At 41.0% G+C, this 21,425-nt stretch overlaps 2 protein-coding genes across 3 annotated transcripts in view; one reads left to right on the top strand and one right to left on the bottom strand.

Annotated features, from left to right (window-relative positions):
• LOC140945741 (polyamine-transporting ATPase 13A3-like) overlaps nucleotides 1-21,425 on the top strand; it is a 65,770-nt gene extending 44,345 nt beyond the window's left edge. Inside the window, exons 30-37 of one of the 2 annotated variants that reach the window (XM_073394795.1) lie at nucleotides 5,457-5,491; nucleotides 6,112-6,208; nucleotides 7,856-7,928; nucleotides 8,727-8,877; nucleotides 11,335-11,486; nucleotides 12,180-12,268; nucleotides 13,956-14,039; nucleotides 21,163-21,425. In XM_073394795.1, the coding sequence (XP_073250896.1) occupies nucleotides 5,457-5,491; nucleotides 6,112-6,208; nucleotides 7,856-7,928; nucleotides 8,727-8,877; nucleotides 11,335-11,486; nucleotides 12,180-12,268; nucleotides 13,956-14,039; nucleotides 21,163-21,297 (816 nt within the window). In that variant the 3' untranslated portion in view covers nucleotides 21,298-21,425. The remainder of the gene's footprint in view (nucleotides 1-5,456; nucleotides 5,492-6,111; nucleotides 6,209-7,855; nucleotides 7,929-8,726; nucleotides 8,878-11,334; nucleotides 11,487-12,179; nucleotides 12,269-13,955; nucleotides 14,040-21,162) is intronic. The other variant, XM_073394800.1, reaches the window with a different exon arrangement.
• On the bottom strand, nucleotides 16,829-19,186 carry LOC140945783 (uncharacterized). Its single transcript, XM_073394832.1, has one exon. The coding sequence runs from the start codon at nucleotides 18,102-18,104 to the stop codon at nucleotides 16,872-16,874; it is 1,233 nt and encodes a 410-aa protein (XP_073250933.1). The 5' UTR covers nucleotides 18,105-19,186; the 3' UTR covers nucleotides 16,829-16,871.

Here is a 21,425-nt window from a genome sequence, read left to right as displayed (position 1 = left end):
TGTATCCTTTCAAACTTAATCGCGTCTATTTGGAACCGCTCAATTCGTCGAATGTAGGCGACTTCTCCTCGAGTTGAATTCTTAAGGGATTTTTCCATGTTCCAATGGAGAAAGGAAAATTTGTCGTCGTATATCCACCTCCTCCATAAAACGTTACATTGGGAGGTTTCACGTCATAGTCTTGCAGTGGACGTCAAAGAAATGTACCAAAAAACGTGATGCACGTGCAGAGCTGTTGTTTTGCTAATAAAACCAATTTTATTTTGCGTCGTCGTCGTAGTTGCTTAAGGTCTCTATTATTGGACTAGCTGTGGGGCGTGAGATTGTTTTGGATGGCTTGAACGAACAATCTCTCCTTCATTGTAAAGAGAATTGTCAGCAATTAGGATTGTTTAGGAGTGTGCATGGTAAGGAATTCTTATCATTTCAAGGACTTGGAGGACGTCTTCTTGAGTTATTTTTGGACTAGCTGTAGGAGGTGAGATTGCTTTGGATGGCTTGAACGAACAATCTCTCCTTCATTGTAAAGAGAATTGTCAGCAATTAGGACTGTTAAGGAGTGTGCATGGTAAGGAATTCTTATCATTTCAAGGACTTGGAGGTCGTCTTTTCGAGTTATTTTTGGACTAGCTGTGGGGCGTGAGATTGCTTTGGATGGCTTGAACGAACAATCTCTCCTTCATTGTAAAGAGAATTGTCAGCAATTAGGATTGTTTAGGAGTGTGCATGGTAAGGAATTCTTATCATTTCAAGGACTTGGAGGACGTCTTCTTGAGTTATTTTTGGACTAGCTGTAGGAGGTGAGATTGCTTTGGATGGCTTGAACGAACAATCTCTCCTTCATTGTAAAGTGAATTGTCAGCAATTAGGATTGTTTAGGAGTGTGCATGGTAAGGAATTCTTATCATTTCAAGGACTTGGAGGTCGTCTTTTCGAGTTATTTTTGGACTAGCTGTGGGGCGTGAGATTGCTTTGGATGGCTTGAACGAACAATCTCTCCTTCATTGTAAAGAGAATTGTCAGCAATTAGGATTGTTTAGGAGTGTGCATGGTAAGGAATTCTTATCATTTCAAGGACTTGGAGGACGTCTTCTTGAGTTATTTTTGGACTAGCTGTAGGAGGTGAGATTGCTTTGGATGGCTTGAACGAACAATCTCTCCTTCATTGTAAAGAGAATTGTCAGCAATTAGGATTGTTTAGGAGTGTGCATGGTAAGGAATTCTTATCATTTCAAGGACTTGGAGGACGTCTTCTTGAGTTATTTTTGGACTAGCTGTAGGAGGTGAGATTGCTTTGGATGGCTTGAACGAACAATCTCTCCTTCATTGTAAAGAGAATTGTCAGCAATTAGGATTGTTAAGGAGTGTGCATGGTAAGGAATTCTTATCATTTCAAGGACTTGGAGGTCGTCTTTTCGAGTTATTTTTGGACTAGCTGTGGGGCGTGAGATTGCTTTGGATGGCTTGAACGAACAATCTCTCCTTCATTGTAAAGAGAATTGTCAGCAATTAGGATTGTTTAGGAGTGTGCATGGTAAGGAATTCTTATCATTTCAAGGACTTGGAGGTCGTCTTTTCGAGTTATTTTTGGACTAGCTGTGGGGCGTGAGATTGCTTTGGATGGCTTGAACGAACAATCTCTCCTTCATTGTAAAGAGAATTGTCAGCCATTAGGATTGTTTAGGAGTGTGCATGGTAAGGAATTCTTATCATTTCAAGGACTTGGAGGACGTCTTCTTGAGTTATTTTTGGACTAGCTGTAGGGGGTGAGATTGCTTTGGATGGCTTGAACCAACAATCTCTCCTTCATTGTAAAGTGAATTGTCAGCAATTAGGATTGTTTAGGAGTGTGCATGGTAAGGAATTCTTATCATTTCAAGGACTTGGAGGTCGTCTTTTCGAGTTATTTTTGGACTAGCTGTGGGACGTGAGATTGCTTTGGATGGCTTGAACGAACAATCTCTCCTTCACTGTAAAGAGAATTGTCAGCAATTAGAATTGTTTAGGAGTGTGCATGGTAAGGAATTCTTATCATTTCAAGGACTTGGAGGTCGTCTTTTCGAGTTATGTTTGGACTAGCTGTGGGGCGTGAGATTGCTTTGCATGGCTTGAACGAACAATCTCTCCTTCATTGTAAAGAGAATTGTCAGCAATTAGGATTGTTTAGGAGTGTGCATGGTAAGGAATTCTTAGCATTTCAAGAACTTGGAGGTCGTCTTTTCGAGTTATTTTTGGACTAGCTGTGGGGCGTGAGATTGCTTTGGATGGCTTGAACGAACAATCTCTCCTTCATTGTAAAGAGAATTGTCAGCAATTAGGGTTGTTTAGGAGTGTGCATGGTAAGGAATTCTTATCATTTCAAGGACTTGGAGGACGTCTTCTTGAGTTATTTTTGGACTAGCTGTAGGAGGTGAGATTGCTTTGGATGGCTTGAACGAACAATCTCTCCTTCATTGTAAAGTGAATTGTCAGCAATTAGGATTGTTTAGGAGTGTGCATGGTAAGGAATTCTTATCATTTCAAGGACTTGGAGGACGTCTTCTTGAGTTATTTTTGGACTAGCTGTAGGAGGTGAGATTGCTTTGGATGGCTTGAACGAACAATCTCTCCTTCATTGTAAAGAGAATTGTCAGCAATTAGGATTGTTTAGGAGTGTGCATGGTAAGGAATTCTTATCATTTCAAGGACTTGGAGGTCGTCTTTTCGAGTTATTTTTGGACTAGCTGTGGGACGTGAGATTGCTTTGGATGGCTTGAACGAACAATCTCTCCTTCATTGTAAAGAGAATTGTCAGCAATTAGGATTGTTTAGGAGTGTGCATGGTAAGGAATTCTTATCATTTCAAGGACTTGGAGGACGTGTTCTTGAGTTATTTTTGGACTAGCTGTAGGAGGTGAGATTGCTTTGGATGGCTTGAACGAACAATCTCTCCTTCATTGTAAAGTGAATTGTCAGCAATTAGGATTGTTTAGGAGTGTGCATGGTAAGGAATTCTTTTCATTTCAAGGACTTGGAGGACGTCTTCTTGAGTTATTTTTGGACTAGCTGTAGGAGGTGAGATTGCTTTGGATGGCTTGAACGAACAATCTCTCCTTCATTGTAAAGTGAATTGTCAGCAATTAGGATTGTTTAGGAGTGTGCATGGTAAGGAATTCTTATCATTTCAAAGACTTGGAGGTCGTCTTTTCGAGTTATTTTTGGTTTAGCTGTTGGACGTGAGATTGCTTTGGATGGCTTGAACGAACAATCTCTCCTTCACTGTAAAGAGAATTGTCAGCAATTAGGATTGTTAAGGAGTGTGCATGGTAAGGAATTCTTATCATTTCAAGGACTTGGAGGTCGTCTTTTCGAGTTATTTTTGGACTAGCTGTGGGGCGTGAGATTGCTTTGGATGGCTTGAACGAACAATCTCTCCTTCATTGTAAAGAGAATTGTCAGCAATTAGGATTGTTTAGGAGTGTGCATGGTAAGGAATTCTTATCATTTCAAGGACTTGGAGGTCGTCTTTTCGAGTTATTTTTGGACTAGCTGTAGGACGTGAGATTGCTTTGGATGGCTTGAACGAACAATCTCTCGTTCACTGTAAAGAGAATTGTCAGCAATTAGGATTGTTTAGGAGTGTGCATGGTAAGGAATTCTTATTATTTCAAGGACTTGGAGGTCGTCTTCTTGAGTTATTTTTGGACTAGCTGTAGGAGGTGAGATTGCTTTGGATGGCTTGAACGAACAATCTCTCCTTCATTGTAAAGAGAATTGTCAGCAATTAGGATTGTTTAGGAGTGTGCATGGTAAGGAATTCTTATCATTTCAAGGACTTGGAGGTCGTCTTTTCGAGTTATTTTTGGACTAGCTGTGGGACGTGAGATTGCTTTGGATGGCTTGATCGAACAATCTCTCCTTTATTGTAAAGAGAATTGTCAGCAATTAGGATTGTTTAGGAGTGTGCATGGTAAGGAATTCTTATCATTTCAAGGACTTGGAGGACGTCTTCTTGAGTTATTTTTGGGCTAGCTGTAGGAGGTGAGATTGCTTTGGATGGCTTTAACGAACAATCTCTCCTTCATTGTAAAGAGAATTGTCAGCAATTAGGATTGTTTAGGAGTGTGCATGGTAAGGAATTCTGATCATTTCAAGGACTTGGAGGTCGTCTTTTCGAGTTATTTTTGGACTAGCTGTGGGGCGTGAAATTGCTTTGGATGGCTTGAACGACCAATCTTTGACAGGAATAAACCATGCAAGAGCAAGTGATGCTAGTGTGATATTTCAGCGCCTCACATTGCTTTTGGTACGTTCAGCAACATCTAAGTAAAAATAAGAAAATGTTCACTTGACCTGTGGAGTACTTGGGGACAAATACATCAGCTTATCTGAAACGACTTCCATTCATTGTTGTCTTATATATTTGATTCAGTTGTATTTGATAAATGTTGCTTCACAGTTAATTAAAGCAATGCTTAGTGTAGTAAAACTATTTTCCATTTCAAAGGGATCCTATTTTTAGATAAATGCCCTACCATATTTTTTACCTGTTGGCATTTTTGTCTGGTTAGCCATTTTTGTGAAAATCGACACTCTTAGGGGCCTGTTTAGTTACCGAATTTACTCATTACAAGTTTCATCGTTGGTGTGTTTTCGTCAATTTCGCAAATTTTGCCAAAATTGTTGCCAATTTCGCCAAAATCGCCATTCTCCAAGGGGCCACTTTTGGCATCCAATTTGAATATTTGCCACATTCTGAATCTCGCCAGCCCTTTGGCGTTTTTCGCCATTTGTGCCATTCTCGCGAAAATCGCTTCTCTCCAAGTGGCGTCCAATTCGAATCGCTAGCTGTCTGGACATAAGTGGAAAATGATGGCGATGTGGGAGCTCATTACTCGGAGCGTACGTAGCCTAAGCAACGGCGTTTTCACTGATCACTCTATGTTTAGCATTATTTCGATAAAATATCTTGTTAATAGATAGCACGATCCAACCTACAAAACAAAGGTACCGGATCTTGATGGATCTAAAATACCAAGGTTGACTGTACAGCTGTGAGATTATATTTCTTTCCAATATTTCGATAGGCACGGTCTGACTTCTTCAGGGAATGACTAGCACCTTTTCGTTCAAAAATGGACGCATTGGTCTGTGTGTGCACAGTATAGCAATGATGATGATGATTTCATTTAAGAATGTTCCATCTGTTTTGTGGCTAATGAATTGACTCAGTGCGTTGAGTAGTCGAAACCTAGTACAAACATGAAACAAAAGTATTATCTCCAATCTGTTTGATGAAAACACTATTTCTTTATTACTTGTATTATCTGTTGTCCTTTCATTTCTCGACTTGCTCCGCATCTAAGCAAGATACTGTAAAAATTTATCGCCTTGCCTGGTTCACGTCTTAAGTTCCCAATTTCATAATCGGCTTTCAAAAAAGTTTGGATAGTAACGAGTCCCATTTCTTTTAACAGATATCCAACATTGATTGTGTTCCTACATTGATAAGGTAAACCTACACTATATTTAATTCTTCAGTTGACAGCGCATTAGATTTGTATCGTTTATTTCGACACAAAGGTAAGTTAAAAGCATTATAATGCTCGCGGGAGGTAGTGTATCCTCATTTGCTACTTTACAAACGTGAATGAAACTGGAGCAGAAATGTGTCCTGCAATTGTTACTGGGATCGCGCTGGTCAGCCATTGGTCAACTTTTTTCCTGTCTCTTTTAAAAGTCCCAGAAGTCTTTGCGTAAGTTAACACAGCTCAGTTTCCTTCTCGTTTCTAAAGTGGCGAATGTGCTAACTAACATAACCACTAGTTATCACTATGCTTACTTTGAATTCAACGGTCTGTTGATGGTTGCCAGTTGAAACCACAGGTTTATCCCCCAGTGACCTTTCTTATGTTCACTGATGATGATGATTGAAATGAAATCGTTACTCCAAAATAACACCTTGGCGCAGGTATCACGTGCCCGCGTTACTATTTGTTAAACTTCTGACACGTTGTCTCCTCTGACTTTTTCTTTGATGAAAACCTTTGTGCTTTGCGATTTTAAATGTTCAATTTTGAGTGTTCTATATTCCGAGTTTTCCCCATGTGACAGTTCTTGTTGTGATTTCAGAGAAGGTAGAGCAGCCCTGGTGACATCTTTTGGAACCTTTAAGTACATGGCTCTTTACAGCATTGTGCAGTTTGTGTCCGTGCTTTTGTTATATTCTGTAAGTATGGTAAATTTATGCACGCAGTAAGTTTGATCGCTTTATGTGTAGCTCGACGGAACAAGTTCAAGACATGACTGCTTCACTGAGCTTTCCGCCATTAATGAACCGCTCTGTCGTAAAGCTGAATATCATGCCCACAATGCGTTTTATTTTCCTTTTTTTTCAAGAAATATGTGTTTTTGAGCTGCCAGCGCTGTTTGTACTTAAAAGGTTCAAGGTTTGTGTAACAGATACACAACAGGAACTCGAGATAATGTCATTGTCAAGTGAAATGCTTTTTGCTTAGCTGAATATAACCCAGTTTCCTTTTTGAAAATGGGTTGAAAAGCTTCCAATTATTAGTGGAAGCGTTTTCATAATATTCGTCAATGAACTCGTAAAGCTCAATAGCTTCGTGACTTCAGTGAACACTTTGTTTAAATAGAAGATAAACACTTTGTGCTCATAGGTTGTCCCTCAACTACTCACAAAAGTTTCACATTACGTAAGACATACCATTGTAAAGATAACAGTGTTTAAGGTTAGGGTTGCTGAGCTAACACTAGAACAAGTCCAGAGTGTAGCCTTTCTTTTTGTAAATGTAAAATGTTCTTGCTCGTATATTTAGGCAAACAAGAATGTCGTAGTAGTGAGAGCACACCTCCCACCAATATGGCCTGGGTTCCAATATCGACTTCGTTGCAATATGTTGGGTGCGTTTTTTTCGGTATTCTTCTCGGGGGCCCATTTTTGGAAAGTCCTGGTAATTAACGGGCCCGGAAAGCTGTTCTCTTTACACTCAAGATAATTTTTTAAAATAGTTTTGCAGTTTTTATGGTAAAACTATCAGTTAACAAGAACATTGTAACGAAACCTAATTTAGAGGAATTTTTACGTAAGCTTTTTGAACAATATCGCATTGAAAATTGTGGTAAACAATATTGAATATGTGTGGCAACTGGCAGGGTTATTTTTTATTTTTATTTTTATTTTTATTGTAATTTGTTTTGTTACTTACTGACATATTTATTTACTTATTGATTCTTTTACCTTCTGCTGTGTATTAATGTTGTTAATTTGTTGTCAATAAAAAAAAAATGGACTGATTTTTTTTAAATATGACCCGCGCTTTTATTGTTTATATTTTGATTTGAATACTTTATTTCGGGCCGAAATGTTACCGGGATCCTCGAGAAACGGGAACCTGGGACCCGTTTCTCGAAAGGCCCGTTAACTTTTCGGGTTCGAAGGCAAATTTTGAAATCAAAACCGGTTGAATAGCAGCAAAGTTCCTAGCTCACAAACCAGTCAGTTTTGCTTCGTTAACTGATAGTTTCATTGTATCATTTTCAAAATTATTGAAACGTTGATCTTGAATGTAAACAAGGCAAACATAAAACAGCTTTTCGGGCCCGAAGAGTTATCGGGACTTCCTATAAACGGGCCCCTGCTGCGAGAAGTGTTTCTCCCAGTCCTCCGGTTTTCCACGCTCATCAAAGACCAACATTCCCAAATTCAAATTCGATCTGAAACGCGGAACACTTTCGTGCGAAGGGATTTTTTTTTCATGTGTTAGTGAAACAGAAATCAACTGGTCTTATTACTTTGTGCAAATGGTAATTGGTAATTGCTGATGTTGTTTATGTTTATTTTCTCATTTTTCAGATATCATCGAACATGGGAGACTGGCAGTATGTTTACATTGATCTTGTTATCATTACCAGCCTTGCTCTCGTCAGTAAGTTCTTACCATAACAGCCACACTTTTTCAAGATCCCGGATGCTACACGTTTCTCTGGAGATTATTTACGCTACCTCCACACGGCACCGCACGAATTTTCGACCAGCTGAAAAATTTGTGCAGGCACTTCGTTCGCATGGAACAGTTCAATATTTTCGCTCTGTTTACACGGAACTGGCCAACCAGGTTGAATTTTAACCTTTGCAGTGGTTTGATCATCTGCTTATGCGCAAAGCGCATCCAAAATGGCGTCTTTCAACTGAGTTACCATGCGTCCATGCATGTTTACACCACTCCGGTCAAATTTTGGACCGTACCAGCTAAACATTTGACCTTGATTTTAGCGTTTAAATTATTGAACGGCTAGGCGTCCACATTTTCTTACGGTTAAGGTGGTTCCATGTGAACGGAACACCTGAACGCAAGGATTTTCAACCAGTCAAACATTCGCCCTGTGCCGTGTTACGCATCGCTCCTCCACAGACAAAGAAAGTAAAAATAGTGTGGTGTCTGCTGTTAATGTTTGAAGCACGTTGGAATTTCATTAATGTTACTAGTATCAGCAAATATAGTCATATTTAATTCCTGTAATTACTCAGTGGGCCGCCTGTTGCAAGCCCAGTCGTAATTTCGGTTTTCGGTCGTCTGTGTAGAAAAACGAACACCTGGTGGAGGGAAGACACGAGGTCTGGGACAGAGAAACGATGTTCTCACAGCTTGTTTCATACGATTTTCCCTTGCACGAAGCATCAGGCAGCTCAAAAAGTTGTTTGATTTCTGTTTTGTATTTTGCAGTGAGTTATACCGAGGCTTATCCTTTTCTTTTGGCTCAGAGACCGGGAGGAAGTCTTATGTCTCCAGTTGTTCTTTTTTCTCTAATTTCCCAGATTGTGGTTCAAACAGTAGTGCAAGTTTTCGGATTTTATTATGTTCAGTCACAGACGTGGTAAGAGCAAAGCATATTATACTGACTTAAGACCAGAAGCATACGCTTCTGCTTAAGACTCATACGAATTGAAACTACGGATTCACTATTGACTTTCTGTGTTCGTACAAATCTGTGCCTAGAGGTCAGTAGAGACCTTAAGAATCTAAGACGAGGACGAGATTTTCTAATACTAATTAGTGCGCAGGCGTAAACCAACGCTATTTTGGCGGAAAACGTGGTAGCCGTCGTCATTCTATTACGAGTGTAAGCGAGAATGTCGTAGTGGCGTAAGCAAGTTATAAAATTGTTAAAAGTTTTATCATTTTGTGATCGGGAGAGGGCTTAAAAATATATTTTCCTTTTATTCTCGTCCTGGTAGTCGTCCTCGTCCACGAATCTTAAGGTCTCGATAGACTTCAAAAAGGTCCGTATTTTTGCGTATTCAAGTACGCAGCGCGCGAGCAGTCAAACAAAAGGTCTTGAAACGAGGCTGAAAACAGAGAGCGAGACCTGGAAAGAGACGCTAAAAATTTTTTTTCTCTCGCCTCACACGCCCGTAGGGCGTGTGAAGCTCGCGCGCGTAAGACTCTTACGGCACGCTTTACCGATTTCTTTACAGATTTTGAGAAAAAAAACGACTGTTTTGCAGTCTAAGGTGTCAAAAATGAAATGAGAAACGGTTGCGTTTGGACGTAGCGTAAGAATGATACTGCAATGGTTATATTGTCGCGTTGGAAACATTAAACACCGTAAAGGGATATCTGACGGCACACGAACCTGTTAAGGTTGGTAGCGCATATGATAACTTAGCCTGGGAACGGTAGACGTTTCTCCACGCTCGTCGCCGCTGAGGAACGTTTCGCGTAGACTGTTCACAGTTCCCCATTTTTTCGTGAGATCGTTTAGATATACCGCGTCTTACCGTCGCGGCTATCTTGATTTAAAATGTACCGAGGAGGCGGGCGTCGGGGATTATAGCTTTTTTAGGGGGAAGGGGGGGTGAGAAAAATAGAGGGACTGTAATAACATCACTACAGCTCGCGTTGTACCAGCAACGCAGGCGTTTGATTGGTCATTAGACAATAAATGTTAATTTGCGTTGACAACGGGTTTAGTTTAAGTCGCCGACACTGACAAGTCGTTGACAAGTCGACGTTTCCATAAAACGTACGCTTTCATACCATAAGGCACATCTTGCGCAAACACACGAAGGATTTTTGGTATTTGATTAGAAAAATGTTTTCTTGTGTATGTTTGCCGATTTTATTTCGAGGAACATTATAAAATCACTGGTTCGAAGATATTTGTAAACACGCGTAATCACAACCTCGTTCCCAGGGTTCTCTCCTACCCGCTCCGTGGGGCGGGTAGGAGAGAACCCTGGGAACGAGGTTGGCGTAATCGATGCTAAATGTGTCTGGCATGTTTTCCATCACCAGCGGAGTTTCTTAATGAATGGTAAAAGGCGTGAAATTCCTGTCACGCCTCCTGAACGCGAGCTGCAGTGATGTTATTACAGTCCCTCTATTTTTCTCGCTTCCTCCAAAACCGCCCCCGCCCCCTAAGTAGTTTTGACACTCATGCAAGATGGCAGCCCGTAACGCGAAGCGCTCGATCTCGACGATCGTACGGAAAAATAGAGGACTGTGAACAGTCTACGTTTCGCGAGGAGGAACGTCTGCGACTCAGCGACAGAAATTCCATTCTGATGACGCAAAATTTGTCCGGAATCCGGTCAGAAGCGCTAACTGGTCGACGGAGTAGTTTCATTGTTTTAGCTATTGTTTACAAATGACAGACATGAGACAAACGGCCACAAAGGTCAAATGTAAAGGCGGTGAATGTCTAACAAAACAGTCAATATTTGTGGAATATAGTCTTTTCTAAAAGTAGCATTTGATTTTTGCTGGAGCTGATTCGCAGATGAACACAACACTACACCAAAATCGACCAGGAGAAACGTAAAATTTAACAAATTTGCATCTGGAACCCCATGACTACCGGATTTATTATGTAAACATTGATTTACGTCATCAGTATGGAATTTCTGTCACTGAGTCGCAGACGCTCCTCCTCGCGGGGAGCTCCCCTAAAAACGCCAGCGTGGGAGGCTATCAGCGACGATGAGCGAGGAGAAACGTCTGTCGTTCGTAGGTTAATGATAACTCTGTTTACTGACCCGTAAGCGGTGCCTGTTTTTGCGTCTTGTCCTTTCTGGTGATTCTTTTCTTTTTGTCACGGTCTTTCACGTGTGGAGGAAAGCCGTAACTGATGCATAATTTCTTTCACGTTTACACTGATTTTAGACCGACTCGTGTGAACATATAGCCTTGATAAAGTTTCGATCGGCTGAGGGACGAACTATCTTGTGTTGAGCTACTAAAAAAGCGTCAGTAGACCATGTTTTTACGTGTATAATTTAATTCAGTCAATTGTTGTTGCTTCCTCGATTTTTTGTCCGATTCTCTTTTACAGGTTTGAACCCGTCCATATAACGGATAGAAATACTATATATTACAAAAACCAACAAAGTACAGTTTTGTTTGCACTATCATCGTTCCAGTATATTCAGCTTTCCGTCGTGTTCTCTGGGGGAGTGCCTTATCGACAACCTTTTTACAAAAACGGTGTGTTTGATATGATTTACGCCTTGTATAACTACCTTGTATGAATCTAGTGGTTTAAGAACTTGTGGCAGAAATGTGCCATTTTAATGCTCCAAAATATAAGAATTTGTTTATCCAAGCGAGATCAAGTATGTTCTTATACCTTGGTTTCTCTTGATTTTGATAACCTTCTTAACCACTGCGCTTGACTTAGGCCTGGGCTAAACGTCGAACTTTTCATGAGACGAACCAAACTCTAATTTGGGTCGACCTAAATTAAGTTAGGATCGTTTTCTGGGTCAGACGTCGGGAACCAATCAGCTGAATCAGACGAAAAAGCAATTTGAATAAATTTTCTCCCGAACGAGGCTAAATATACAATATCATACAACTATTTAATTTATCAGTTTAGTTCTTCGCATGTGAATATCAGCGTTTGTCCCGGTTACACCTTCAGACGTTGAAGCAGGCCAACAGAGCGTGTTGAACGATCCCGCAGACTCATTCAGACGAACTTAACTGAGCCAGACGTCGACCCGTTTTCATGAACTTAACTCACTAAGGTTGGCTCGTCTCATGAAAAGTTCGACGTTTGGCCTGGGCCTTAGATCTGCTGCATGCTGGTTTTCGCTGTAGTGTGATTAATAGTGTAGTTTAGTTTTTGTATGTGAAGTTTTGTGTTTGTTTATCTTTTTTCTTTTATTTTTTTGACAGCTTATTTCCTCGTGGTGGTCATATCGCTTACACTGTTCTCAGGATTCCTAGTAGTACTTCCAGGACATTTTCTGCAAAACTTGTTTCTGGTAAGAAATAATAAAATTCTCTCTGACCGCAGCCTGTATCTTTTGAAGTTGAGTCGTGGATCAACCAGTCATGACTTGGGGCTTCTTTAAGCGGTGACGGCAAGTAACTACCACTCTGCGAGCGAGCAAAGCCTCATTTTGTCTTATTATTGATGGAGGACGAGAAAAGAAGGCTCTGTTTGAATCGCGTCTTGTTTTCCCTCGTCAAACTGGTTTTTGAGTGTGAACATCTGTTTATTGATAAACCGATGGTTATAACTGAGCCCAATGTACCAAGCGCACGGCTAAAACTGGTCCCAAGCAACATGCAGTGCATGTTCCACAAAAATCTTATTCGATTCACGCAGTCTTTCTCTTGTAAGCCAGAAAAGCTTTGCTAGCAGGGTGAGACTGACTACCTGGTTTAGATTATCAAAAAGCCAAGACAAAATACAGAGAAATTTGCCCCGATTTCATCAGGGGCACCCAACGAGGATATAGTTCAAAACCACTTAACATAGCATTGTTGAACGTATTTTAGTATTCAAACGGTACATATAGGCATATTTTTATCCCCTAAAAACTTTTCATCTGTTCGGATTTCCTAGCTGAAAGTCTAGTGATCCGAAAATTATAGGGATAAAAACTTACCTTCTCGAAAATTTCAGCCACGAAAAGGCTCCCGAAAATTCTAGGTGGCCTTTTTTAGCGTCAAAATCCGTTAAAAATGGGTAATTATACCATTTTGTAGATGTTCGAAAATCCTAGGAGAGGCAGGCAAGCAAGAAATTTTACAACAAATGCTCCGAAAATTCTAGATCTCAAATCGTCTTCCGAACAGATATTTTCCCGAAAATTGCCGTTTGGTGCCCCTGTTTCATGTCCAGCTATGTCGATAATCCTGGGTACTTGCAGACTTCAGTAGTACCCCGCTTAAGGACAGTCGCTTATCATAGACTGTTCTCCTTGTCCTGATGGAAAGCTCACATATTTCAGTTGACGGCCATACCTTGGTTTGTTTCTCACGCTGCCGTTTTTAGCTCGTCACGCGACACAAAAACAGCTGCGTGGGAGTGTATAGCGCGGTTCATACTTACAACCGACACCTTGTATTGTATAGCGACTGAAACATTACCTTACGAAAGTAACCACCCTTTATGTTTACAATCAACTCCCGATGATTAGAACCTTCTGGGGAAATCGAAAAAAGTTCGAGTCACCGGGAGTTTAGGACAAATAACCGGAAATAGGGAAATAAGCAAATGGATGGGGAGGGAATGCAAGTAACATGCACTCTTCACTCAAGGGCAGCAAGAGATCTAGATTGATATTTTTGCAAAAAGAATGACGCAACAAAGCTTGATTAAGGATACTGAATTTGAACTGGAGTGAAATAAAAGTAAAGACAAAGAATTGAAACGGTACATCTTACAAATGAGATCGTGCAGAACGGCCAATCACACATTCGAACGTTTTAGTTAATATTTTAGCGACATTACAGACAGATTGAACAGACATCAAACACCGTTCTTGAATTAGTCTTTGCGTTGATAAGACTTCTGTTCGCAACGCGTTTCCCTGCTATGCCCGGACACCCGAGTAATACAGACACTTACAGAAACGCTTTTGCCCTTTGGTGTTTGTATAACCAGCTTCCACTGTAAAAACAACTACACCTAAGCCGTTTCTTCTATCTTTTCAATTTCAGTTAGCAACCCTGCCAGATATGGTCTTTCGGCTCACCATTGTCGGCATTGCTATTTGTAATTTTCTCATTTCTTTATTTATCGAGGTAAGTGTGAGAAGTTAAGATAATGTCCTGTTTATCCAGCATTTTTCTTTTGCTTGAGAATGGCTAGGGAGGTATGGTGCACGTTTGCAATTGAGTAGCCGAGACCTGGCCGAGACCCACTTGACCGACTTATCCTGCCTTTTTAGTACTTACAAATGCTCTTCCCCCCACCCTCCTCTTCCCCCACCCTATCATAGCATTATGATTCATGCCCCTGTGTAGAAAGATCAACCGAATGTGATCGACTTAGGAAATGCAACGCTTTTGATTAGCCTTGTAACACGTGAGGTTCTGTTCTTGCGTACATTTTATAACCGCGCGACCAGACAGCAGGGAACAGTAATACATTCGCTCTTGTTCTTTTTGAAATCCTCGCCATTCTTTTTAGGGAATGGTAATGAAAATGTCGAGGAAGATTTATACCTATAGATGGTTTTCACAGTGACGTCATCAAATTGTAAAGTCAAAATAGCGAGGTTTTACGAATTCTTATTTACACTAGGTTGAAGATAAACAAAAAGTTAATCTTTGTACAAGTTTTCAGTCCCATAGCATGTTTCATTTCGAAAATACAGCAATTTGAACTTCCGAGTTTTCAGAGTGCGTGACACCAAAATAGGAATGCTGTCTCGTTGGAAAAAAGTCTCTCCTCTTGATTTTCAGCAGTATAACCATTTCAAGTATTAGAAGATATGTTTATGCGTACGAAGGCTAGTTCTCGAGTGAAAAGAAGGAGCTTTTATAGAACAAGTGAACTCCAGATGTTTTTGTTGATTTTCGGCGGCCATATTGGTGCACCAAAACTGTGCACCAATATGGCGTCTCCATACAAAGCTCTACAAAGATGCGTGAAACGTTTCGGCAAATAACTCAGAAACTGTGGGCCAAAAAGACCTGAGACTTGGACAAATTGTTTAAAAATTAGTCTTTTATAACATGTCATTTTCTTGGCTTCTTTCACTGGACGGTTTTCAATTTATTTTTTTGTTGCGTGACAGTGAAAACGATCTATACCAATTTTTTTATTCCGGCTATTTACAGTATGTCCCAGAAGGTTCGTGCCCCTGATTTTGACCGAATTGTCATTAAAAAGCTTTGTTCTACTCAGAGTTCTGGGGTATTTTTGTGTGGGTGAATTTTATTAGCCTACGTGGCTTCCCTTGATCTCAATCCCATTTTCAGTCGTAGGGGGCATCCATTGAGATATGTCTTGTGGTACGGTACTGTACAGTACCGCAAATGGTACGGTACAGTACTTTAATCTGAGCTTCTTTAAGACGCCTTTTTAACTGTTGTATTGTTATAGTGATGGCATATTTATGTGCTAAAGGTTCTCGGTGGGATTGATTTTTGTAGAATTTTCTAGCCATTTTTCTTTGTAAAAAAACTGATGGCAGATGCTTGTTTTCGTAAAAAAACTTATTATTTTTAGCTCCAGGGGTACTCATCTATTTGAAATATTGGACTATTTGACTAACTACAGGGCCTCACTGAATATCACTCTTTGTGAAGTGAGCTCCCTGTATAAAGATTGTTATTATTATTATTATTATTATTATTATTATTATTATTATTATTATTATTATTATTATTATTATTATTATTATTTTAAAGATGAAACAACAACAACATGATATTAATTTGAGGAGGACTCGGAAAAAAAAAATCCGAGTCCCAGATGGGATTTGAACCCACGACCCTCCGTGATCTAGTCGGATGCTCTAACCACTTGAGCTACTGGAGACTCTATGGTGAGCAAGGGCCAATTTGTGGGTCTCGACTGGAACCGCATCACGCGGCTACACAGCCAAGTAATGATAGGCACACAAGAAGTGAAGAACTCACTAACAGCATCGCGCTGTCACCTTAAAGCATATCAAAGATGCGGCCAACCAACCTCCAAAGTGAGTATATTAAAGATGAAACAACAACAACATGATATTAATTTGAGGAGGACTCGGAAAAAAAAATCCGAGTCCCAGACTCGGATGGGACTCGGATTTTTTTTTCCGAGTCCTCCTCAAATTAATATCATGTTGTTGTTGTTTCATCTTTAATATACTCACTTTGGAGGTTGGTTGGCCGCATCTTTGATATGCTTTAAGGTGACAGCGCGATGCTGTTAGTGAGTTCTTCACTTCTTGTGTGCCTATCATTACTTGGCTGTGTAGCCGCGTGATGCGGTTCCAGTCGAGACCCACAAATTGGCCCTTGCTCACCATAGAGTCTCCAGTAGCTCAAGTGGTTAGAGCATCCGACTAGATCACGGAGGGTCGTGGGTTCAAATCCCATCTGGGACTCGGATTTTTTTTTCCGAGTCCTCCTCAAATTAATATCATGTTATTATTATTATTATTATTGTTATTATTATTATTATTATTATGTCGCAGTATGAAACTTTGGAATGCTGTCCACATTATGAGTAGTATAGGGCGCATGGCGTAACCTACACCACTTGAGAAGCTATACTTAGAAGTAAAAAAAGGTCGATACGGAACCTAATACAATCCTAAAATACATAGTGATATGAATCTCTCTACTTAAAAAGCCAATTTAGAATATTATTAAATTCTGATACTCTGTAAAACCTTCGCTATCTCTACTAAAAGCTTATACATAGTGATATAAATCTCTCTACTTAAAAAGCCAATTTAGAATAGTATTAAATTCTGATACTCTGTAAAACCTTCGCTATCTCTACTAAAAACATATTTATAATAATATCACACTCTAATGTTCTAAAAAATCTAAGTAAAAACGTCAGCAAGCTTGTGTTTCTAGATTTCTAGAGAAAAAACAAAAACCTAAAAACTGAAGTCCATAGCGCCCTAACTAAGTATTTATCTTAAATGTTCTGGCAATGTTTAAAGTGTTTGAGATGACCGACTTCTGCATCCGCTCAAGTACGCTCCGTGCTCTCGCTCCAAGTAGCTTCCTCACCGACTTCTCTAGGTGTTTAGAGTAACCCCCCAGTACGTCAATTATTACGTTGTACTGTTCAACCCTGTACCCATTGTATCTCTGCTTCAGCTCCCACATCATGGGCCCATACTTGAGTGTCTTTTCCTCATCTTTCTTAGCTCTACTCTCAATCCATGGGCAGCTCATTTCAATTGTGCAGACTTCTTTCCTCTCGTGGTTGACAAGTCGCGCGTCGATCCGATTTGCTCTAACTTCGTTGTGCTCTGCATAGATGGGAATATCCCAAAACGCCTCACTCGTGGTGTTCTGGTAGGCTGGTTTTGGCGTCACCGGTGAGTACCATGGTGGAACCTCTTCCATTAACCCATGCTCTCGCAGGAGCTCAAAAAACAGAATCTTCAAAGCTGCATTATGCCTGTATAGGTACTTGGTTTGTGCCAGGGAGGAACATCCAGCCAGTACATGTGCAACGCTCTCAGCTACCTTCCCACATAACCTGCATATAACTTCGCCGTCGGTCGAGGTTTGCGTCTTCTCCTTTGTGTAGAGCTTCGTAGGTAACAAGTGCTCATACAATTCATACATGCCCGCGATGGTATGTGTAGGGCATGTAGCCCAACCTTTTAACCATGCAAAGCAGCTGGTTATGCTTAGGCTCTCATCTTCCCATCTGATACGGAATAACTTTCCTTGCCACTTTTTGTCTTTAGCGATCTCCAAGAACTGCTTCTCTTGAGATTGCTTCAACAGATTCCCAGCTCTTGCTGCAGTTACCACCTTTCCTTCTGTTGTAACACACACGGGATTTAGGGTATCAAGCTGAAGTGTGATGTTGAGTTCTTCAGCGTACTTAGCTGCTTCCTTTACGAGCGACTGGTGGCCTGATGCCATGGCGTGTTCTTCAAATTCTCTAACTGCTTCCACAGTCTGGTCCGGGTTCTGATACAATTTCAGTAGCGATTTGATTTTAGTGATCTTGTACTCGTGTTCGACTGATCGCAGGCCTCTACCTCCTTTCTCCCTCGGTAGATATAACAAAGAAGTCAGGCTAGCTGGGTGCTTGCCACCGTTCTCAACTATCATCTTCCGAGCTGCTCTGTCCACATCCATTAACTCTGATAGAGGCCAATGCTGTGTCCACATTAGGTACCGCAGGACCGGGAGTGCATACTGATTAGATGCCTGCACACGGTTACAATCAGACAGGGGGCTGGACCATATAATAGATATCCTGCGTAGATACTCTTTAGCCGCGCAAGCTAGGGCCAGCCGTTCATCCTGTCGAACGTTCTCTAGCACCCCCAGGATTTTTTAGTGTTTTCCTTCCCCAAGAGCCGTGATGGTAGTTGTCTCGTCCATCCTCATACCAGACTCGTCTAGCACTTGGGCTCCCCTCTTCACGTGTACCACTGAGCACTTTTTCTGATTCCAGTGGAGGCCGATGTCCTGCATCGCTCCTCTAGTCTCTTTCAGCACTCGATTCAGCTTGCTCTCGGAGGCAGCAAAAACCTTGAGGTCGTCGATATACAGGAGATCGGTGACTTTGACTCCTATAGGCTTGGATAACCGGTATCCCTCTGTTGCCCGCAGGCGCCACGCTACAGGGTTCAGGCACAGTGTAAACAGTCTAGGACACAAAGCGTCCCCCTGGGGTAGACCCTTCATGAATCTTATTTTTCTAGAAGTCTCTCGCCCTTGCCTTGTTGTAACTACTACTTTAGTATTCCAGCTCGCACACAACTAGCGTATAACCTCACACAGCCAGACGGGAAGCCTGTGTACGTCAGTCATTGCGCATAACCAATCATAATCGACGGAGTCGTAGGCTTTGCGCACGTCAATCCATGCCATACTTAAATTCCGTTTGCCTCTGTGACAATCCAGCATTGCTGCTCTATCGATTAGCAAGTTATCCATCGTACCGAAACACCCTGATTTCGCTCCTCTTTGCTGGCCTTCCATCAGGCCATAATGTTCAAGGTGTTGGTCCATGGGTGCCAGGAGGCAAGATGTAAACCACTTATACATGTTATTCAGACAAGTAATAGGTCTTTGATTTTCACTGAGGAACTCGCCTTCTTTCGGAATGAGGGAGGTTTTCCCTTCAGAAAACTACTCGGGGTAATCTTCGTCGCTCTTAGAAACTTCTTTGAAGCTCTCGACCACACCCTCGTGCAGGGTGCTAGCACGTTTCCACCAAAAGTTAGTGATTTTATCAGGCCCTGGCGCACTCCAGTTGCGCTTCTTGGACAGGACTTTGACCGCTTCCGCTACTTCGAGAGCTCATTCGTCGCCTGTCGGTGGTGGTACTTGCTCGTGGATCGCGAGCTTTACTTCCTGCAACCAGGCCGCGTACTTATTCCCAGTCCCTCTCTCTTCCCACAGCTTTCTCCAAAACCCGCTCACCTCTTCAATGTTTTCAAACATTCGCGAATCATCTCGAGCACGTTTTCCAGGATCTTTATATCTTGGCCGCTCATTCTCTGGGTCCTTCTTCAACATCTCACTCAAATTCGCAAACACTCTTCCAGGGACCGTGTTAAACTGTTGGTTAATCACACGCGAGACCTCTTGTTTCTTTTTCCTGTCAAACCCACGTTTTAACTTTCGGAGCTCCGACTTTTTTTTCTCCATGTAGCTAATCAAACCTGCTACAGAGATGGTTTTGCATTCTTTTTGGAGGTGAGACCTATTTTTCCTTCCTTTTTTCGTGATCTTTCTATTTTCTTTCAACCTTTCGATTTTTCGCTTTTGCGATTGACAGTTGTTTTCTGATCTTCGCCGCCTCCTGGTCGTAAATTCTTTTAAGCTTTTCCTTTCTGTCCTGCGGATTGTCTCTCTTTATTGGCCCTTGTTTTTTCCATCCTTTCATCAACAAAAACGCGCAAACCACCGAGTAACGAGCGCAGTTAGCTAACCACAGAAAACCAAACGGGTTCTGCGTTGGTGTTACCTCTTAGCGCTCCATTAATAACTTAATCGCTTGGTTGATTTCTTCCAAGTCTTTTGTTGATGGTGTTTCTTTTGTCCTGGTGTCAATGTCACGTTGTGAATAGTCTCCAGGGTGGGTGCTAATTGTTTCCATTATCCTGTTTGCTGGCTCTAAAAAGCTACACCTTTCTTGATCACCATTGTTAAGCTGTTGTTCTTGGGTCAAGGTTGTATGCAAATCCGGATCTGAGAAAAGATCACCATTGTTACGCTGTTGACTTTGGGTCAGGGTTGTATGCAAATTCGGTTCTTCTTGATCAGCATTTTTTGCTATTTGGCGTCCGTTGTTTAAGGCCCCTTCTGCGTTATCTCCACCTCTCTTCGCTTTTATTCCGCTAGTGATAGTACTAATTACGCTGCATGATATTATTATTATTATTATTATTATTATTATTATTATTATTATTATTATTATTATTATTATTATTATTATTGTTAACAAGTTGTCAAAATATTGGCGGGAGAAAAGTTTCGCGTGATTCCAAATTCGCATTTTTACTGAAAAAGATGACAGAGGGGAAGATTTAAATACCAAAATTCAGGGAAACCCCCCGCGCGGCTAACTCAGTTGGAAGAACACCGTTTTACTCTGATCCGACCCGGGGGGAGGCGGGATCAAACCACGGTCGGACCTCCAATCATAGGCAGTTATAAAAACTTGGAAGATCTTGTTTGCCCTGATTGAAGACGTTGCCTCAGTTCAGATGATGGCGTCATCAGGCGGTGACGTTTTTATCTGTGGGCCTTTTCTCCTACACTTTTTTTTTCGTTATTTAATTCAAGACTCCATGTGGAAGGTACGCTTTACGTCCAGGTACACGTCATGGGTCATAGTTTAAGCTCTTCAATGAACCGATAGCCGCTGCCAGTGGCGTCCTTGTATGCTGACGTCCAAGCTTACTATTAGCTTATCATGCGGTGTAAAGGGAACACATCTGTTGTCCTTTCATCCGCGAAATTTTAGTCATTTCAATTTAAATGAGGTCGGAAACATTTGAATAACTTTCAATTCCAGTGAAATGTTTTTTTACTTGCTGTTGTGCTGTCATATATTTATGTATTTGCACAATTGAGTATTTATTTAGAAGAGAGGATGTATTTTTTCTTTGATCATTAGTCAGGCACACGGATGCGGTGTAGAAGGATCTTCTTGAGTTTCCGTCATTTTTTCACCTAATTGTCTCTTTCGGTCTTGTCTTTGTGTTTTTAGGTGTACATTGTCCCGTCAAGACGCTTGAAGAAGGTGCTCAATAAAATTTCCCGCAAGTCGCAACCCAAGAATTATTTTAGAATCTTACAGCGTCAGTTAGAACGAGATCCCAATTGGCCGCCTTTGCCCAGCTAGCAGTTATTCAATATTTTTTTCAATCTTCCTTTAGTTTGTTTTTATGAAACGGTTAGGTATTTAGATAATTTAAATGGCTTCAATTCTCCCATCTATCAAGACGAAATAGTAAAAGTTGTATAATTGTA

Source organism: Porites lutea, chromosome 1 (genome assembly GCF_958299795.1).
Source record: "Porites lutea chromosome 1, jaPorLute2.1, whole genome shotgun sequence".
NCBI classification, from domain to species: domain Eukaryota; kingdom Metazoa; phylum Cnidaria; class Anthozoa; order Scleractinia; family Poritidae; genus Porites; species Porites lutea.
The sequence above is the reverse complement of the archived record's forward strand: the minus strand, read 5'-3'. Positions and strand labels throughout refer to the sequence as shown.

Bases quoted from the DNA above. Each gene is read 5' to 3' on its own strand.
- LOC140945783 (XM_073394832.1), bottom strand. From the start codon at position 18,104: ATGTGGACACAGCATTGGCCTCTATCAGAGTTAATGGATGTGGACAGA.